Source organism: Drosophila mojavensis, unplaced genomic scaffold, assembly GCF_018153725.1.
Source record: "Drosophila mojavensis isolate 15081-1352.22 unplaced genomic scaffold, ASM1815372v1 contig_74, whole genome shotgun sequence".
NCBI lineage: Eukaryota > Metazoa > Arthropoda > Insecta > Diptera > Drosophilidae > Drosophila > Drosophila mojavensis.
The window spans coordinates 11,093,953-11,111,279 of NW_025318899.1; the positions used below are offsets into that span (position 1 = coordinate 11,093,953).

Below are 17,327 nucleotides of genomic sequence, written 5' to 3' on the forward strand. Positions count from 1 at the left end.
TTATTAGAAAAAAAAAACAACACAAAAACAAAATTTGAACGGAAAATCCAATTGCGTAGGTTGTTGAAATCAATTAGAGGACGCCCAAGTTGAAGTTGTAAAACGCGTTTATTAGCTAACCCAAAGATATACAGAAAGGCAACAGAAGAGTAGAAGAGGGGGGCGGTGTGTGTGCTTAACGGTTAATACGTCGCATTTGGCCAAGCGGAAATTCAATTAGCCAGCTTGAAGCTTGCACTGCGCGACGACAATGCAAACGGAAGTGAGCAACACCAACACCAACAACAACAACTCCAATAACTACCCAACATACACGTGGGCTGAGTGTGTGGGCGTGTCAACTGAACTTGAGCCCACATATGGCTAGGCTTGGGTGATTGTGGTGTCAAGGCACCATCTAGATGTCATAATCAGAGCTAGTTTTTTATGGCATTGTGTAGCTGCTGCTGCTGCTGCCGCTGCCGCTGCTGGCAGAGACATTTGTCAACTGACAGCAGCTGAAATGCAAAAACCAGTTATCTGGGCCTTTCTCATTGTTTGCATCTCTCCATCTCTCTCTAACTCGCTCGCTCTCTCGTTCCCATTGTTGTGCACACACACATTTTTTCGGTTAACGGTTCTGTTGTGGAGCAGCCCGAAAAGAGAGTGAGGAAGAAGATGAATATAACCAGATGCCAGCCATAATTGTTTATAACAAAAACTTTTGGCATACACAAAAGCTTCGCATTATCAATGAATTCTGGGGAAATTGCCAATTGTTCTGTTTATTAATTAATGCAAATGAAATTTATTTTGTTTTTGTTGTTTTTCTCTCTATTTTTGGCGTAGAAAATGCAAAAATGTTAACGAACCCAGAAACAAAGTGATTCGAAAAAGAGCAGTAGGAAAAAATAAAAGAGTTTAAAAATCTGACATAATCAAAACAGGCGAACTGTTCCCAGTTCCAGTGTACCAAAAGGTGTTAACCAGTGTTCCAAAACTACTTAAAAGCCAATTATGGTTGTGACGACAACGCGCAGTCCGCTGCTCACGCAGACGCAGCCCAAAGGTTCGGCCACAAATGGCAGCAGTCATACAGCCGCAATGCGTTCCCGTTTAATATTTCCCAGGCAACATTATCAGGTAAACACCTACCCCGCACACTAGATTGTATTGTATATGTACGTACGTAGTATATCTGTAAGAGAATTGAGAGATTAGAGGAGCGCCAAGGGGGCTCAGCGTGTTGCTCGAAAGAAAATGAAATAAAACATCGTTCATTAACCCCGAGGCGCCGCTGTAAATGACCAAAGCAGACGACGACGGAGACGGCGACGTCGCCTAATGGTTCCAGCTCTGTCCAGTCTAGTGCGAGTGAAAGGCAGACCAAAAAAAGAATATCTCACATAAACAGACGTTTATACATATTTGTTTGTATATGTATTTCATGCATGTGTTCTTTATGAGCATTACGAGGTCCAATTGTGTGCGTGCGACGTTTTGACCCTTGGCCAGGCGCACCAGCTAATAAACTCTGCTGACAACAACAACAAGGCGTATTGCACTTCACATTGTTGCCGCTACTGAAGAATGTGCAACAGCCCTAGATCATGCATTTGAGTTAATATTTAGTGTGCGGCTAAACTAGATTATAAAGTGGCAAGCCGCTGTTAAATTGAAGCATTTGCAGTCTCAGTTCTTGTGGAATACGTAAATGAAAGCAATTTAAGATAGATCCTGCGATATTTATTGTTGTTTTATTCTTCGACTTAGCCCAAGACTTAAAACTAGAAATCTAATGAAATGTTAACTTGATATTTTAAAATTGCACAAATATTTCACATTTTACTTAACATTATTACGAGCTCTATGCACTTGATTTTAAATTTGCAGTCATCAGTTATATGGTAACTGAACTTGGAAGAATCTGAGAAATTGTCGATTTTGTGACATTTAGCATGTGGCTTTTAAACTAAATCGTTAATTGGCTAACACCTGCCATGTCAAAGTGTTATTTGTAGCATATACTAATTCGTGGAATTCGCTGGAAATCAATTAGAGACTTTTCACTTATACAACTCTATCGAGAAAGAAGAAATTTTGCTTTAAGTTAACTTGCTTGTAAATTTACAAGATCATTTCATATTAGCTCGCTGAAGTCAAGAAAGTTAGTAATTTGTATATATGTATGAAACATCTATAGAAATCCAAGATATTTCGCAATTGTATTTAAATTGACCCTGGATCTATAGATATTTTGAAAAGCCGCTAGTGTATAAACGCCATCAAATTACAATTATTGCAAGGTTTATCCTGCAGTTAAAAAATTGATAATCTAGTTTTGCTGTGCAATTGCAGCGGCAGCTGCTGCCAAAGCGTTTGTTAATAGCGCGTGTACCGAATGTTAATCATTCTAGCTTAATTATTTAACTGAAACGCATTTTAATTAGCTTATTATATATATGTATATATAGATTGTGTTCAAAAATCTTGCTTTTGCTAACCTGATTCACACAATTTACGTAAAGTTTTGGATTTCGATTTGCATAGAATTAAAACCATAAAAATAGACGGCATCCAATAAATTGTTAATGTTATTCTGTTTATAATCAATATCATGAGATTTGGTTCTTTTCTTGGCCCCCTCGAAGCGCTGTGGATAGTGCGTCAACTGCAGCTGCCTCTCTCTTTCGGTCTCTCTCTCTCTCTCTCTCTCTTCCTCTTTCTAAGTAGTTCCCCTTTACTGTTTCAACTCTCTAAAATATGCGTTTGAGTTGGGGTAAGTCTTTTAGCCATATAAGAATGTGTTTTTTGCGTCTCTTTGAATGAGATTCGTCAGCGCAATTTTCTTTTCTTTTCTTTTCTGTTTGGTTTTGAGTGTTTTGTGTAGCTAAGTGATCCGGCTGTTTTATTTCTGTTTCTTCAGCACCGCCGGGCTTTGTCTATCTATCTCTATGTACCACATACATATATAATTTGATTTCCAGAACGTGCCTGCCCCACTGGCGGCTGGCCGTCGGCGCCGTTGACGTCAATGGGGAAGCGACGCGTCGCTGTCTGTGGCGAGGGAATCGTTGTCGAGTCTCTGGATATTGGGGGAGCCAAACGAAGCTATTTGAAGAATTGTCCGTAGCCTTGGTGCTAAATTTAACATGTGCTAAACAACTTTACAGCTGAAAAAGTGGAGTGAAACAATAGGTTTTCTTATCCTCAGTTAATAACTAGCAAATATTTAAAGAGTTATGTAAGCTTTAACAAGGTTAACAGATCACCCAGTATATCGGCAACCTGACATTTGGCTAGGCTATAATTTATGAATGAAATCAATTAAGATAAATACAAACAGAAACTGGATGGCAAACCCGTTATAGTGAGACTTGTTCCACTAAATGACAGCTCATTTTAATTAAAAGCGCCCATTCAAAATGCAACGGAAAACGAAAAAGTCGAACAAAATTGTGCGATAAACCGACATTGAGTGCACTGAGCAAAAGAGAGAGGTAGTGAGACGACAATTGAAGGCGCCAACGAAACGCAGCAATTTCATAATGCAGTTATTAGTCTGAGAGCGAGAGAGTGTGAGTGTATGAGAGCAACAAGTTCGAAAAGCTCTCTGGCCTGGCCGGCTGGCTACGCACACTGGCAACGCTAGCAGCAGTGTTCGAAAGTGCTGCGCAACTCTAGCAGTCTGTTGTATGTGTTTTAGTTTTATTGTTGTTTGAGGTAGGCAGCCAAAGCCCTAACACAAACAAGTTTGGCCTGCCTGCTGCGCTCTCACGCTCACTGTCTCTTTCGCTCGCTCTCTCTTGCTTTGTTGCTGCTCACACCCTGTGCGATATTTGTGCTTTTCATTCAATTTTCGTTTCAGTTGTGTTCGTTGCTTCCGCGCGTGCAAAAGCTAAGAAATTTAGTGAGGGAAACAAAAAAAAAAAAACTAAAACAAAACACGCGCGCATAACAAAACGCACGCGATTTCCGTGCGGCTTTAAACGCTGCGATCTTTTAGTGTTCTTATTTTTTTTTCCGAAGAAAGTGTGAAAATTTGCGCGTCGTTTATAAAATGATTTTTTCTTGATAAATGTGAATAGAGTAGACTGCAAAAATAAAAACAGAAATTAACATAAACACATATAATATATGAGCTAAGGTAATAAAAAAAACGAAACATTAAAATATGTTAAAAACTATAAAGAAAAGACATTAAGACGCACGCGTTGTTGTTGTTTACAGTAAGAAATCGCTGACGTTTGTTCTTGTTGCCTGTTAGATCGAGCTGTGCTGTCTCTGATTAGCGTGTGTGTGTGTGTGTGTGTGTGTAGGAAATGCCTTGCCATTGGCAAAACACAAATGTATCTCGCAGATACGTTTTTTTTTGTGTTTGTGCTTCATGCTCGATTGCTTCGATTATGCTTTGATTGCACACTCACACACACACATACGCACACAATTGTGAGAGTCATTAGATTTATATACTATTTGGCACTTTTATCTTTTGTACTAACCGAACCAGAAACCGAACCCGCTGGCATGCTGCCAAACGCGCTGACGTCTCAGTTGATTGCTGAACCGGTTTTATGCTATTTTATTAATATTTACTTTGTTGTTCGAATTAACTAGAGGGGCAGACGATGCATGGCAACTGTTTAATGTTGACTCTGACATTATTTTGCCTCCATATTTATTGAATTCTTATCTCTTATCACACACACGCACACACACACCTTAATTGATCTGCAGTTGACCCCATCAGAATCCATGTCAAGTTCCTAACTGCGTCATTTGGCTTAAGGGTTGTTTTCGCCTAACAACCCTCTAGCCATAGTCGTTCTATGGCATTCTAGCATAAATTATGGCAGCATATACGTTTCTTTCACTTTTCACTTTTGGCAAACACCCACGCTTTGGCTTAGCTAAATGCAATGTCTAATTGCGAGTGCATTCAAAATTAATCTACGGCTAATGAGACACAATTTGATGGCAGTTGTGGCTGCTAATTGGCAAAGATAGCCAACATAGATAGACTGCAGCTGTTTGCTGCACTTGGGTTGCCACAACGATGACAATGGCAATGACCTTGAACCTGTGCACATGCGATTTGCCATCACTGTTGAGCTAGCTAACACACACACACACACATACATAAAACGGGGCGTATGCGCAATGTTAGCTTTTTAACAGATTTTCATGATTAGCTCGAGGTGAATAGTGCGAGTAATTTGAATGTGTAGAATTATTTTAGCAACAGTTGTTATTGTTGTTGTTGTTGCTGCTGTTGCTGTTATTGTTGGCCCTTTGCTGGAGCGGAAATGCCAATGCGATCATAGGCTGTGATAGTAATTGCATTTCAGATGTTGACTGTGTAATTTAATAATCACAAATTAGAGGACGTATAAACACTGTGTAATTGCTAAATATATATTCAGCAAAGTTTAAATGCTTGAGGCGTCAAATAAGTCTCTCAGCTGCAAAGGAAATAAATTTGGCTTGTGGTAATAATAATGGATTAAAGTAATGAATTAAATTTAAGCTTAAGGATGAATGAATTGATGATAAAAAAAATTATAATAATTAATAAACGAAACTAATAATATAAATAAAAATAAATAATAAGTAATAATAAAAAATAAATGATAATAAATAAAAAAATTAAAAATAAATTTCCCATTTTCAATGGGTTCAGGGTATAAAAATAAAAAAATACAGTAAAAAAATGTTTTTTCTAAAATGCTATAAATAGTGTAAAATAAACATATTAATATAATCCAATATTGATAATAAAATATTAAACATTTTGTGCAGTCAAAAGTAAAATATTAATGAATAATCAAATCATAATAAAAGCCTGGGTGCCTGAGGACTTGAGAATGCTTAACAAATAGTTAAGGATCTTCCAGCAATGCTTTAAATTCTTTTGAGTTTTCTATCTAAGCCTTAAGCCCATAAAACGTTTCTGTGGCTTAATTTACGATGTTTACAAAAGCTGTACATTTTTTTATTATTTCGTAAAGCAGGCTTTTAGCATTCCATGCAGGCAAATTATCAAAGTTGAAGTCTAGTAAGTGCTTTCAGACAATGAAACGAGTCGCTGTTATTAAGAGAGTTAATTAACTAGAGAAGTAAGCCAAGTCGAGTGTACTTAGAGCTAGAACTATGTACTATTGCTGTAGCTTCTGTTTTAGTATTATTTCTAGCTAAATTCCGCTCTAGCTCGAATTCTATTAACTAGTTCTTGCTTGATCTCTCCCTTAATCAGCAGTTGACTAATTCTAGATATTTCCTAGTTTATTGAAATCTTCTATAAATTGTGTTTCCAAGCCAAACATCTAATGACTTCCATATATAGTTTTAAATTGTCCAAGAGAGACTCACATTCCGAATTGTCTATTTCGCAAGTTTGCTTAATATTTTCGCACAGACGCCCACTTTTGGCAGCCACTGTCACCTGCTGCTGCCCACACACACATACACATAGGCACATATCATTTAAGTCCCAACTAGGGCTGCTGCATTTTGTTGTTATATTTGTTTTAGCTCCGCCCACGCGTTTTGCATTTGCAACTGAAATGGCGTCTAGAACAATAAACGTGGCTCATACGCCAGGCCAACAGACAATGCTCTCTCATTCATGTTGGTGGGCGGCTAGAGGTGAGGATGGGGCGTGGTGTGGCCTGGCCTGGCCTGGCCCAACTTGGCTAATTAAACAATAATAAAACGCAAATAAAACATTAAAACATTTTATGGCTCAGCCCAAAAGCAAATAAAAACAACAATTGTCACGCATACATTAAAAATCACTCAAGCGTTGTCTCGTGTGCCATTTTTTGTTTGTTTTTTGCTTAATTTTATTTGAATTTTTGTGTTGTTATTTAATTTATGTCTTTTATTTTGCTTGCTGTTTTGCAAAAATGCGGGCAGCACGCCCCGTTCCGCCCCTCAGCTCAACTCCCATCGCATTTCATTAAATTCGCATAAAAACCACATCAAAATCTTTAGCAGTTTTTTTTGTGTCACGTTTTTTATGTTGATTGATAAACATTTTATTATAATTATTTAAGTTTTTTTTTTTTTAATGAAATTTTAAGCTCAAATTGACATTAGGGCCTTGAATTTTTGGAGTTTTATTTTATTTAATTTGAATTTTAAAGTGGAAATTTACAGCATTCGTAATGAAATTTATGAAAAGGGAAAACGATGTATAAGAGTGTAAGCGTATAAGAGTTTAAACCGCTTATGGCATATTTAATGGAATTTTGTTAATAAAGATCTCACTTAATTAAATTTATTTTTTAACTTGAAGCGACAGCGGAATTTTGTTAATAATTTTGTTTTTAGCTGATTTGTCAAATGAAATAATAATAATGCTGATAATACCAGTAGCCGAGGCAAAAAGAAACTGAATGGAAATAATAATTAACCATTTTTTGTTGTTGTATAAACAAATTAATAACTCTTAAGAAGTTTGTAAACTGTCAGTAAAGCTGAGCAAACGAATTAGTCGAGAGATCTTCAAACACAAAAATGTTGTTCAACGATTTCGTGGAATTCGAACTCGAATCGGAATCGAACGAAATTTATGCATGCATAATGAACAGTTAAGTCAACAGCAGCGGGAGGCAGCTGGGCGGATGGCAGTCAAAACAAACAATTAAAAAGCGCATAAAAATACCAAAAGAAAAATAAAGCTGACCGCAAATTTGTGTCACGTGTGAGAAGACACAGGTTCAAGAAACTTTTCATTAGTTTGGCATGCAAAGTGCGCCCAGCCAAGGGACGAAGGTTAGCTTAATTAACTTTCAGGTGCTGCTCCAGGCAGGCGCCACCAGCGGGCATGGGCTATGAGCGAATCGCGTGTCGTAGTTAAGCCAAACTGCCGCACCCAACACACACACACACTGCTCTGTGTGTGCCGTGAAATATGGAGCGCGCGTGGCATGCCACCATCAGAAGCCAAGGAGGAATGTAAAAAGCCAACTGACTGCATGACGCTGCGACCGCCCGCCGTCAGTAGCACAAATCCGGCCAAAATCAATAAAAAGCGCAAACACTTAAGCCATGCTCAGACATGGTCAAAAAAGAAATAAAAACGAAAATTAACCGATTCATTTGGCGGATTTTTAAGATTTTATATAGTATATACATATGTATGTATGTATGTACATATATGGAACTGCTTTCCAGGAACTAGTCAACATCAATGCGGCCCACTTGTGCCAAATATTTGCTTAAATGTGTTTAAATAAACGTTACAAAGTCAAGAAGATGGCGAACAACTGTCAAAATGCGCGCGCTTACAGTTTGACAAGCACTGACGGCTCATTCAATCCTCTCTTCACGCTCCCACATAACTGCAAATGGCTAGCTTACAAACTCAACAAGAAAATACCAAATGACCATCAAACTGCGCTCGCTTACTGTTTGACAAGCACTGACGACTCATTTAACCCTCTCTGCAATCTCCCAAAGAAATGCATACGCGCTGTTTAAAGCAATTACATGTAATTTATTACATTGATTGTGTTGTCCTATCGCTATATACATATATCAACGAAATATATCAAATGCAAATACATATACATATATATATAAAACACAAATACAAATTTGTCAATTGCAATAATAATAATAATAATAAATAAACATAAGAGGTAATTAACCAAGAGGTTGTGCATATATCACATAAGTAGAAAGGAACGAGACACACGCACACACATACACATAGTTACAAGCATACAAATATAAAAACAAGTCTGCAGCAATAAAATAGTAAATAATGACGCTTGTATATAGGACTATATAGAAATACAAATATATATATAGGTATATATCACACACACTCTATATGAACTAACACACATACACGCAAACACATACATATACAAGTGTCTGTCTATGCCTTGATCTTGCGACCCAGTTTGGTAACCGCATATTTGTTGCTCTCTCGACTGCCGGAGCCGCTGCCCTGGGAGCTGCTATGATGGGCCTTGTTGCGCTTGCCAATGCCGTTGCTCTTGGAGCGGGTCTCGAAGAGCACATCCGAATCCGTTTCCGATTCGGTAAGTGATGTATTGCGTGAATCTGCAATGTGACATTAGTTTATATATATATAAATATGTCGTAACAGTATGTTTTACTGTCACTTACAATTGGCCGCCTCTTCGTCCTGCGCGCCTATTAGCGCATACTTTTGCACCTTTTGGCGCATGCTGCGTGGCTTTTTGGTTTGGCGACAGGCGCAGGCGATGCCCCAGAAGATGCCCGAGAGCAGCAGGCAGGTGGAAATGACGCCCACAAACACATACAGAATGGACCAATCTGAAAAAGCAAAGATTCACTTAGCTTACATTCAAAAGGGTATAAGAAATATTTGTTTAGCTACCGCAGTTGGCCTCATCGTTGCCAAAGAAGAAGCCCGCCGAGGGCATCCAGAAGGCCTCGCAGACGCACGCTCTCGTCGAGGGATTGCATCGGCCATGACCCGAGCAATTGTTCTGACAGACTGTGGTGCGTATGTCCACATAGAGTGTGCCCAGTATGGAGGCATCCTTTTGCAGCTTGGCGCGCAGCATTTGCTCCACGTGCAGCCCATTCATAGGCGTTGGTTGTCCACCCTTCGCATCGTTGGCCATCACAAAGAAGACCAGCACCGCCGCCTCAGTGTGCAGATCCTGCTTCAGTTCCCTGATGTGTATCTTATTATCGTCGCCCAATAGTAGTTGCAGCTTCTGCACAGTGGAGTCCAGTTCGCTCTTGGTCAGCACGGATAAGCTCATGGGTAGCGTCATTTGCACCAAGTACATTAGCATAGGATCCGCATGGACATTAATGCTGACTGTATCCGTGCTGGTCAAGCCCTGATCGTCGCTCACTGTCAGCTTGAAGACATAGCGTCCTTGCACCACATTGGTGAGCTGCAAGAATATAATGGGTACATCAATAGCAATTGATCTCTGATTTAGCTCATCTGTGTTTTGGCCTTACAATCATTACTGGCTGCTTGTCCGTGTTGTCAATGATGACGCCGGCTGCTTGGCTCGTATCCTCACGCGTCCACACATACTTCACCACAGCCAAATCATCCGAGGATTGCGAGCCATTCAAGTAAATCGCTGTGATGGGCAGAGTTATGGTGCGATCTCCGCCAGCATTGGCAATGGGCGCTGCATTGCGTTCTATGAATGAAATTTAAGATTAGCATGGATTTAATTGAATATGTGATGAGTCGAATACCCTGCACAATCTTCACCCAGGTGCTGTCCGTAGCCGTGTTGTTGTTCTCATCCGCTACGCTCAGCTCGAACTCATAAAGCCCAAGCGTTAGGCTGGTCGCATTGGCAATCTAGTGAAGTACCAATAGAAGTTAAGGAGAGATTAGATTAGATTGGGTGTTCTATATATACTTACGGAGGTATTCGATTTAAGTATGACTGCATTGTTGGGTCCGCTGAGCTGCTTCCACTGATAGCTCTTGATGCCAATGTCGTCTTTTGACTCGGAGCCATTCAGAATGGCCCAATTGACGGGCAGGCTGGTCGTCTAAGAATTGGTTTATATAAAGGAACGTTATCAATGGTGTTCAAGAGATAAGGGTAATTCACAACTTACCACATTGGCGCCCGCTTTGGCTGTGGGCGGGGAGTTGGTGGGCGGCTTGACAAAGACGTGCACCTTGGCGGTGCTCGACTGCTTGCTGGCATCGGTGACCTTCAGGACGAACGTGTACATGCCCTCCTCCAGATTGGAGAGCTGCAAGTAGGGCGTTCTTGTCTTCTGCATGTCCACGGCCTTTGCCTCGTCGCTAGCATCCTTTGTCCACTCCCACTCAACGATTTCGTGATCATCGGAACTGGCGGTGCCATTGAGGGTTACGTTGTTGTTGGGCAAATACAAGATGACGGCATCTCCGGCATTGGCCACCGGCGCATAGTCCGTCTCCTTGAGCACCGCTATGGTGGCCGTCGTTGAGTTGGTGACGTTATTGGAGTCCGTTACGGTCAGCTTGAAGGTGTAGTTGCCCGGCGAGGTGAGATCCAGCTGCAGCGTGTTCACCTCCGGCAGCTGCGGCTGATAGCCAATGGGTCCCGAGATGACCTCCCAGTGCCAGTTGATGATCTTGTCGTCGTCGGTGCTGGTGCTGCCATCGAGCACCGCATTGGATGTGGGCTGGCGAATGATTTGCTCTGGCGGTGAGATGATTACCTGCGGTGCCTGGTTAATGCGCCGCTCCGGCAACACGGTCACATTGGCAGTCGCCTCGCCAGAGGCGCCGCCCTCACCGGTGACGGTCACCTTGAAGGTGTATAGACCCTCGGATAGATTCGATAGTTTCACCTTTGATTTACTCTGATCCGAAATGGTGCCGTTCATCGGTCCCTTGGGCTGCGATATGAGCGTCCACAGATATTTGTATTTCGAGCCGGTCGTTTGCTCGTCGGGAACAGTGAAGGCGGCCAGCGTTACCTCCTGCTCCGGCAGTTGCACTTGCTTGGACATGACAGAGACCGTGATCTTGTTGATTTCCTGCTTCATGGGCGACGGCGCCACAACCTCGGACGCAATCTCGCTAGCCGCTGCGGCCACTTCTTGAGCCATTCGCGAAGACGCCTCACTGGGCAAATAGGCGCTGTAGGGCACAGCGGGCATCACGCACTTGTGCTGCTTGTTGCGTATGAGGCCATGCTTGCAGTTGCACAGACCGGTGACGGCGTTCGCCTGCAGCGGCACGCACTGCTCCTGGGGCGGGCAGGGCGTGTCCAGGTCGCAGGTCATGAATTTGGCATTGTTGGGCAGCTCAGCGGCGCCATAGTAACTGAGATCGTCGTCGTTCTCGTCGGGCTGTTGCTGCAGCAGCAATTGCTTGACACGCTTCTCCGCCATGGGGAACTCATCTTCGTCATAGGCATTGCTGTCCTGTAAGAGATTGAAGATTAGTGTGATTTATGTTTGATAAAGTGGACTCTGGCGCGGCTCACCTGAAACTGCAGACGACGCGGCTGCTTCCAAAAGTTCAGCTCCGATTCGTAGGGCAAGATTTCGGCATTCTGTTTGGTGGCCTTCAGCAGCTGTGTCCAGGTCTCTGTCAAATCGCCCACCGGATTCACCAGTACCATCTGAACCTTTTCGTTTTCTCGCTCGCGTGCCAGAGCTTTTGGCATGCAGGCCTCGTTGCTAATGCAATGAATATGATAGCATTTGCGCTTGAAGACTAGGACCACGTTGCAGGTGTTGCGTTGGGTCTGGTTTTGGATCTGGGACTTCTCACAGCACGCCTCCAGGCAGCTCCACAGGTACGTCTCCTCGTCCAGCACCTGGCCCACCTCGGGCTTATATTCCTCGAAGACGCCAGCCTGCTGCTCGTCCCGTGGTGTCGCATTCTCAAAGACATGGCGCAGCATGCGTGAGCAGATGGGCAACTGTTTACTGTTCGCTGCCAGCTCCTCTTTGCCCGCAACGGCAGCAGCGAGCAGGGCATTTTGCGTTGTTGTTGTGCCAGCAGCCCCCACTCCGCCAGCTGCTGCCGTCATGACGTCGGCTAAAGCGTATGTTGCTGACGCCATGCAGAGCCACAGCCAGCAGCAAAGCCAGCCGCGTTGTTCGTAGCGCGAGTGTTTCATTTCGTTGTTTTTCGGCGTTAACAAACTGATTGAAATTAGATTGTTGCCAATTTTGTGCACTTTTTTCAGCCAATTTGCATAAATTAATACATTTTTTGTAAAGAACTTGTGAAGGGCTCCAGCAGCCAGTGTGGCCAACGCGCGACGCTTAACTAACGAAAGAAAAGGCGATAGAAAAAATACCAATATATATACTGTAAACAGCTGTTTCGGTGGTTGTGCCAGTGCTGTAAACGACCGTCGCGGCAATATACGTTAAAATTTGAAGCTTACGCTGGGGAAAAGCATACAGAGCGAAAAGCTCTGGCAGGCAACTGGGGCAACTGTGCAGACAGTTAACGCGCTTGCTTTGCGTGCTTTGGCGTGTTGTTCAATTGTAGTTAACGAATAATAAAAAAACCCGAATGGAAAATGAAATAAAATCGCAACCTCTCACATTATAACATTGCGAATATTGATTTAAGAACGCAAATTGCAAAACAGGTCGCGGGGGCCCACACACACAAACAAACACACCTAGAGAGAAACGAGGTGCCAGGTAGTTCGTAATAGGACTGTGGGACGTACGCCCACGCGTAAATGGAATTTTAATCGAAACGCTAAATCAAAACAATATTAATTATGTACATAAAGAACAGCAACTGCCAGCGTATAATTTATATATCATATATACCCAGATACCAAATCTAAGCAAAACCATTTTTTTTCTTTCTTTATGTTTTTGTGTAAACAAAAAATATATAGTAATTATAATAACAAAAGAGATATAAATCAATGTTTGAACTTAAAAAGATATATATACTCTTGTTGCTATTGTTGCTGTTGTGGGTTCGACGTATGTTTTAGTTGCGTGCTCTATTTTATCTAAAGCACATTGCTTACCAGGCAGGCCGCACGGCGCCACAGTTGGACAAGCACTGCCAAAGACAGCACAGAGTACGATACAGTCTGAGCTTCTCGCACATAAACAATCTATCAATTTAAATGCCAATTTTGTTCAGCAAATAAAAAATGAAAAATATAAATGTAAATCACGTTTGCTTTTGAATCTCTTTGTCGACACGCTTGCAACTCATTTCTGTGAACATAGAACAGATTTGATTAAATATTTGCCCATAGTGAAGCATTCAAGTGGCATTTGACTCATCTGGCGGATCTTTTGGCCATATAAGGCAAAGTTTGCCTAAGTCTGTGTAGTAGATAAGAACAGCAGATGCCAGATGCAGCCCATTAGCTTTACGACTCTATAAATATCTGAATAATTTACTGATAAAATTCCATTTGGCTTTGCTTGCAGATGACAGACTTCTCGGATAGCTCACAGAGCGGCATGTTGAGTCCGGCGACGACGCTCATTGAAAGTTTCAACAAGAAGAGCGGCTCAGCCTCGACGACGCCGCTGCCCAGCTCCTCCTCAGCCTCAGCCTCGGCCAGCAACATGCTGTGCAGCCCGCCCACGCTGAATGGAGTGGCAACGGTGAATGGTGGGGGGCCGCTGAGTGCTGGCAGCACCACAGTTGCCAGCCTGGGCGGACGACAGATCAACACGAGCTCCAGTTCTTGCAGTAGTCTTAAGGAAACCTCACATCAATCCACATCCACGTCGCAGCAGGTGAGGCAGACAAAATTAAATTTAGGACACATTATGTACGCGGAAAAATGCCAATTGGTGAAAAATAATGAGATGAAGTGTTATATAGGCATAGCTGATATATATGTTATATGCTGTTGTTATATGCAGGCATTCTGCTATACTGTCAACTATTAAACTTTTATACAGTCAAGAAACCTTCAACTACTAATGTAAAAGAGCTTTAGTAGTTGTAGTAGCAGTCAGATCTACTAACTGCTTTTAAAGAACATTATGAACAGCGTTGTCAATTTCTTAATAATTGATATAATTACGTATGGGATATTTATATAAAGCCCTGAGGTAGGGCATTAGTTCTATGCAGTCGCGTCTATTTTTAAACAATTACTTGAGCTTAGAGAATGCGAGACCTAAGTAGCTATAAAAATTCCTAGGCCCTAACTGAGCTGATAACAATCATTCCCTTGCCCACAGTATGTTTCAAGTTTCTTTTGTTCACTCGCCAAAGGTTAAAACGGTTCGATATGAAACGCGCTCTGATTAGATTATTGCAATTCTAATTGGCGTCGCAGCGGCTGCTGTACAAAAATCAATTACAGCTAATACCGAATACCGAATACCTTGTTTGGCATATTCGATTTGCTATTTGTTGCGCTATGGGTTGAGCAAAAGCTATAAAATTAATTGCCCATAGCCAGTATGTAAATATTTACCTATTGCTATTGCTGTTGATACATTTTCTATAAAACGTGCCGCTTGCCACAGCTTTTGTTTAAACATAAATTTCCCACCATAGAAACAGAATTTTGTTTTCGCTCAGATAAGATTGCTTTAGCGGCATTTACATGCAACAGTTCCGCTTAGAGTTTATAATTTTTATCTATTCACAATTTCCGTCGTGTGATAAGCAGGGCCATCAAAAAACTTTGACAATGTGTTGTTATACCTATTTGCAATAGTACACCAGGGTATTATAAAATAATGTTAATTATATGTTAATAAAAATACACTACTTCTATGCGCTTAAATAATTTCATTTGCATAGTCTCTCGATATATTTCACTAGTTAAGGCTTTTATAGAGTATTCACAAGTCGTTTCTGCCCTAGTTAACACTTAACATTCTGTTTATCAATTCATTGACATTTCCCATTGAATCACTTGCCTCTAAAATAGTCGCTTACAGGGCGTATTTTGACGCTGCCTTGGTCAAGTTTTTTTTTATTAATTAATGCGTCCATCCAATCTGTTGGGTTATCAAAGTGGGTGACAAATGCTGCGAGCTTTTAAATAGTTGCTTGTGTAATCATTGGGCATGCGTACAAAGCTCAACATGCCTTCAATTTACCGTTCATTTGAGAACAAGTGTATTTATATTTGTCTCCCCCCCACCGAGTAGAATTTTATTTGCACTGTCTGCTCAGCCTCAACCAATGACTCACTTACCGGTAGATGTCGCTGCCAGCGATGTCGACGTCGACATTGACGTCGACTCTTGATGTCGCGATGTCTTCGGATCGTCACGCGCGCCAACGGCTCGTGCTGTAGCTCTCTTTCGAAAGGGGGAGAGACAACAAGGTAGAGCCAGAGAGGTTGAGAGAGAGATCTTGAGTGTGCGCCCGCTCAGCGTTTGTTTGCCGTTTTCCTTACAAGAGATAAGCGCAGCTTAAGCTTTTCTTTGGCTGAGCTTTGATTTATCTACTGTATACAAAGGCAAACTTCAATTTGTGTGCGCAAGCTCCCTTACTAAGTGCTTTCTGCGAAACAATATTTTTGGTCTATTAGCTGTCGGCCAATGCTTGACAAGTGAAATTCTAAAGAAATTGTTTTTATTTTAGAATGAGCCAAAGATTAGAAATAATTAGTTTCGCAGAAAATACAATGATGTGTTAGAAAAATGGGAAAAATATATCAAATATAAACTTGGAAAAATACTTAGTTAATAATTAATACGTATATACATATGTATATATAGCCACTAAACGTTCAGTTAGGTGAATTAATTCCATACATACATATGTCTTGCGTAGGAGTATGTAAAAAAATAAAAATGTATGACACATTGTCGATTGCGTAGTGTGTGAATAAGTCAACAAAGGATGGTTAAAATTGGGGATTAATAATTGCAAGAAATAAAAACACCTGAGATTTTATTTAATAATAACTTTGACAAATTTGATATCAAATTATCAGAAGCTAATGAACTTTGTTTATGAGCAGTAAATGATATATGGCCCATATTTTATTAGTCATTTGGGAATTTTGAGCTTTAGAATTTTAAAATAATTATACATAAAGCAGTAAAATCTAGTTAGGATTATGCAAATTTGAGCAGAAATCAATTGTTTAGTAATTGTATAAGAATTAGCATACAAATACGTGTAACTATACGTGTGTGTGTTTGTGTGTGTGCATAATCAGCCAGCTGATTAACACTAACAAAGATCCACAAAGTAATTATTAATATAAACACACAAAGTAAAACAAACCACAAATCACAGAAGGCAGACACACACAAATATAACACACACTCTCTCCTCTCTCTGTCTCTGTCCTCTCCGTGCTCATCGTTCAGCTGGTGTTAATGCAAAAGAGCAACACTAATCAAATAAGTCAACAGCGCATTTAGATGCTGTTAAGTGAGTGGGAAAGGGACACAGATACCATCTGAAAGCAGGCTTCATAAAAACTTAATAAAACCTTCAGGCCGAACGCGTTAATTAGAAAACCGTTTGGTCTTTGGTATTGGAAACGTGAGGCGTACAGGCCGAATTATGGAAATGCACAAATACACTGCATAAATTAGATAATAGATAAATATAAGCGACGCGTTCTTCTAGTGGTTATACTCGTTAGTGTTGTTACTTTTACACAGTTGCCGGCGCGAATGTATTTACAATATGATTTCCTAGAATTCTCGGCGTGCTGAGCTCACGTCAACGACAACTTTTTGCTATTCGCAGTCTAGCCGTCCCGCTTGCACCCACAGCCCAGTGATCACACACATTTTAAAATGACAATCGACGCCAGCGTCGACGCCGACAGCGTTAAAAGCTCTAGACAGAGCTATAGCGCCCTCGCCAAGAAATTTTTGCTCATTTTACTTTAGTTAACGAAACGAACGAGAAGCGAGCGTCGCGCGCAAAA

At 41.2% G+C, this 17,327-nt stretch overlaps 2 protein-coding genes across 4 annotated transcripts in view; one reads left to right on the forward strand and one right to left on the reverse strand.

The window, feature by feature from the left end:
* LOC6582100 (NAD(+) hydrolase sarm1) overlaps window positions 1-17,327 on the forward strand; it is a 38,912-nt gene that overhangs the window by 7,294 nt on the left and 14,291 nt on the right. For 2 of the 3 annotated variants that reach the window (XM_015162284.2, XM_015162280.3), the window contains exon 3: window positions 13,888-14,202. In XM_015162284.2, coding sequence (XP_015017770.1) covers window positions 13,888-14,202 — 315 coding nt within the window. Of the gene's footprint in view, window positions 1-981; window positions 1,123-13,887; window positions 14,203-17,327 lie in introns of those variants that run through there. The other variant, XM_015162279.2, reaches the window with a different exon arrangement.
* On the reverse strand, window positions 8,783-15,678 carry LOC6582098 (dyslexia-associated protein KIAA0319-like protein). Its single transcript, XM_002007771.4, has 9 exons — window positions 15,627-15,678; window positions 11,949-12,742; window positions 10,582-11,886; window positions 10,381-10,512; window positions 10,207-10,315; window positions 9,958-10,148; window positions 9,356-9,887; window positions 9,121-9,291; window positions 8,783-9,054 (listed from the first exon to the last, which is right to left on the reverse strand). The coding sequence occupies exons 1-9, from the start codon at window positions 15,661-15,663 to the stop codon at window positions 8,867-8,869; spliced, it is 3,459 nt and encodes a 1,152-aa protein (XP_002007807.2). The 5' UTR covers window positions 15,664-15,678; the 3' UTR covers window positions 8,783-8,866.

Bases quoted from the DNA above. Each gene is read 5' to 3' on its own strand.
- LOC6582098 (XM_002007771.4), bottom strand. From the start codon at position 15,663: ATGTCGACGTCGACATCGCTGGCAGCGACATCTACCG. The intron at 10,316-10,380 runs GTAAGTATATAT...GTACTTCACTAG, and splicing joins TACTTAAATCGAATACCTCC to ATTGCCAATGCGACCAGCCT. The intron at 9,292-9,355 runs GTAGCTAAACAA...TTGCTTTTTCAG, and splicing joins CAACGATGAGGCCAACTGCG to ATTGGTCCATTCTGTATGTG.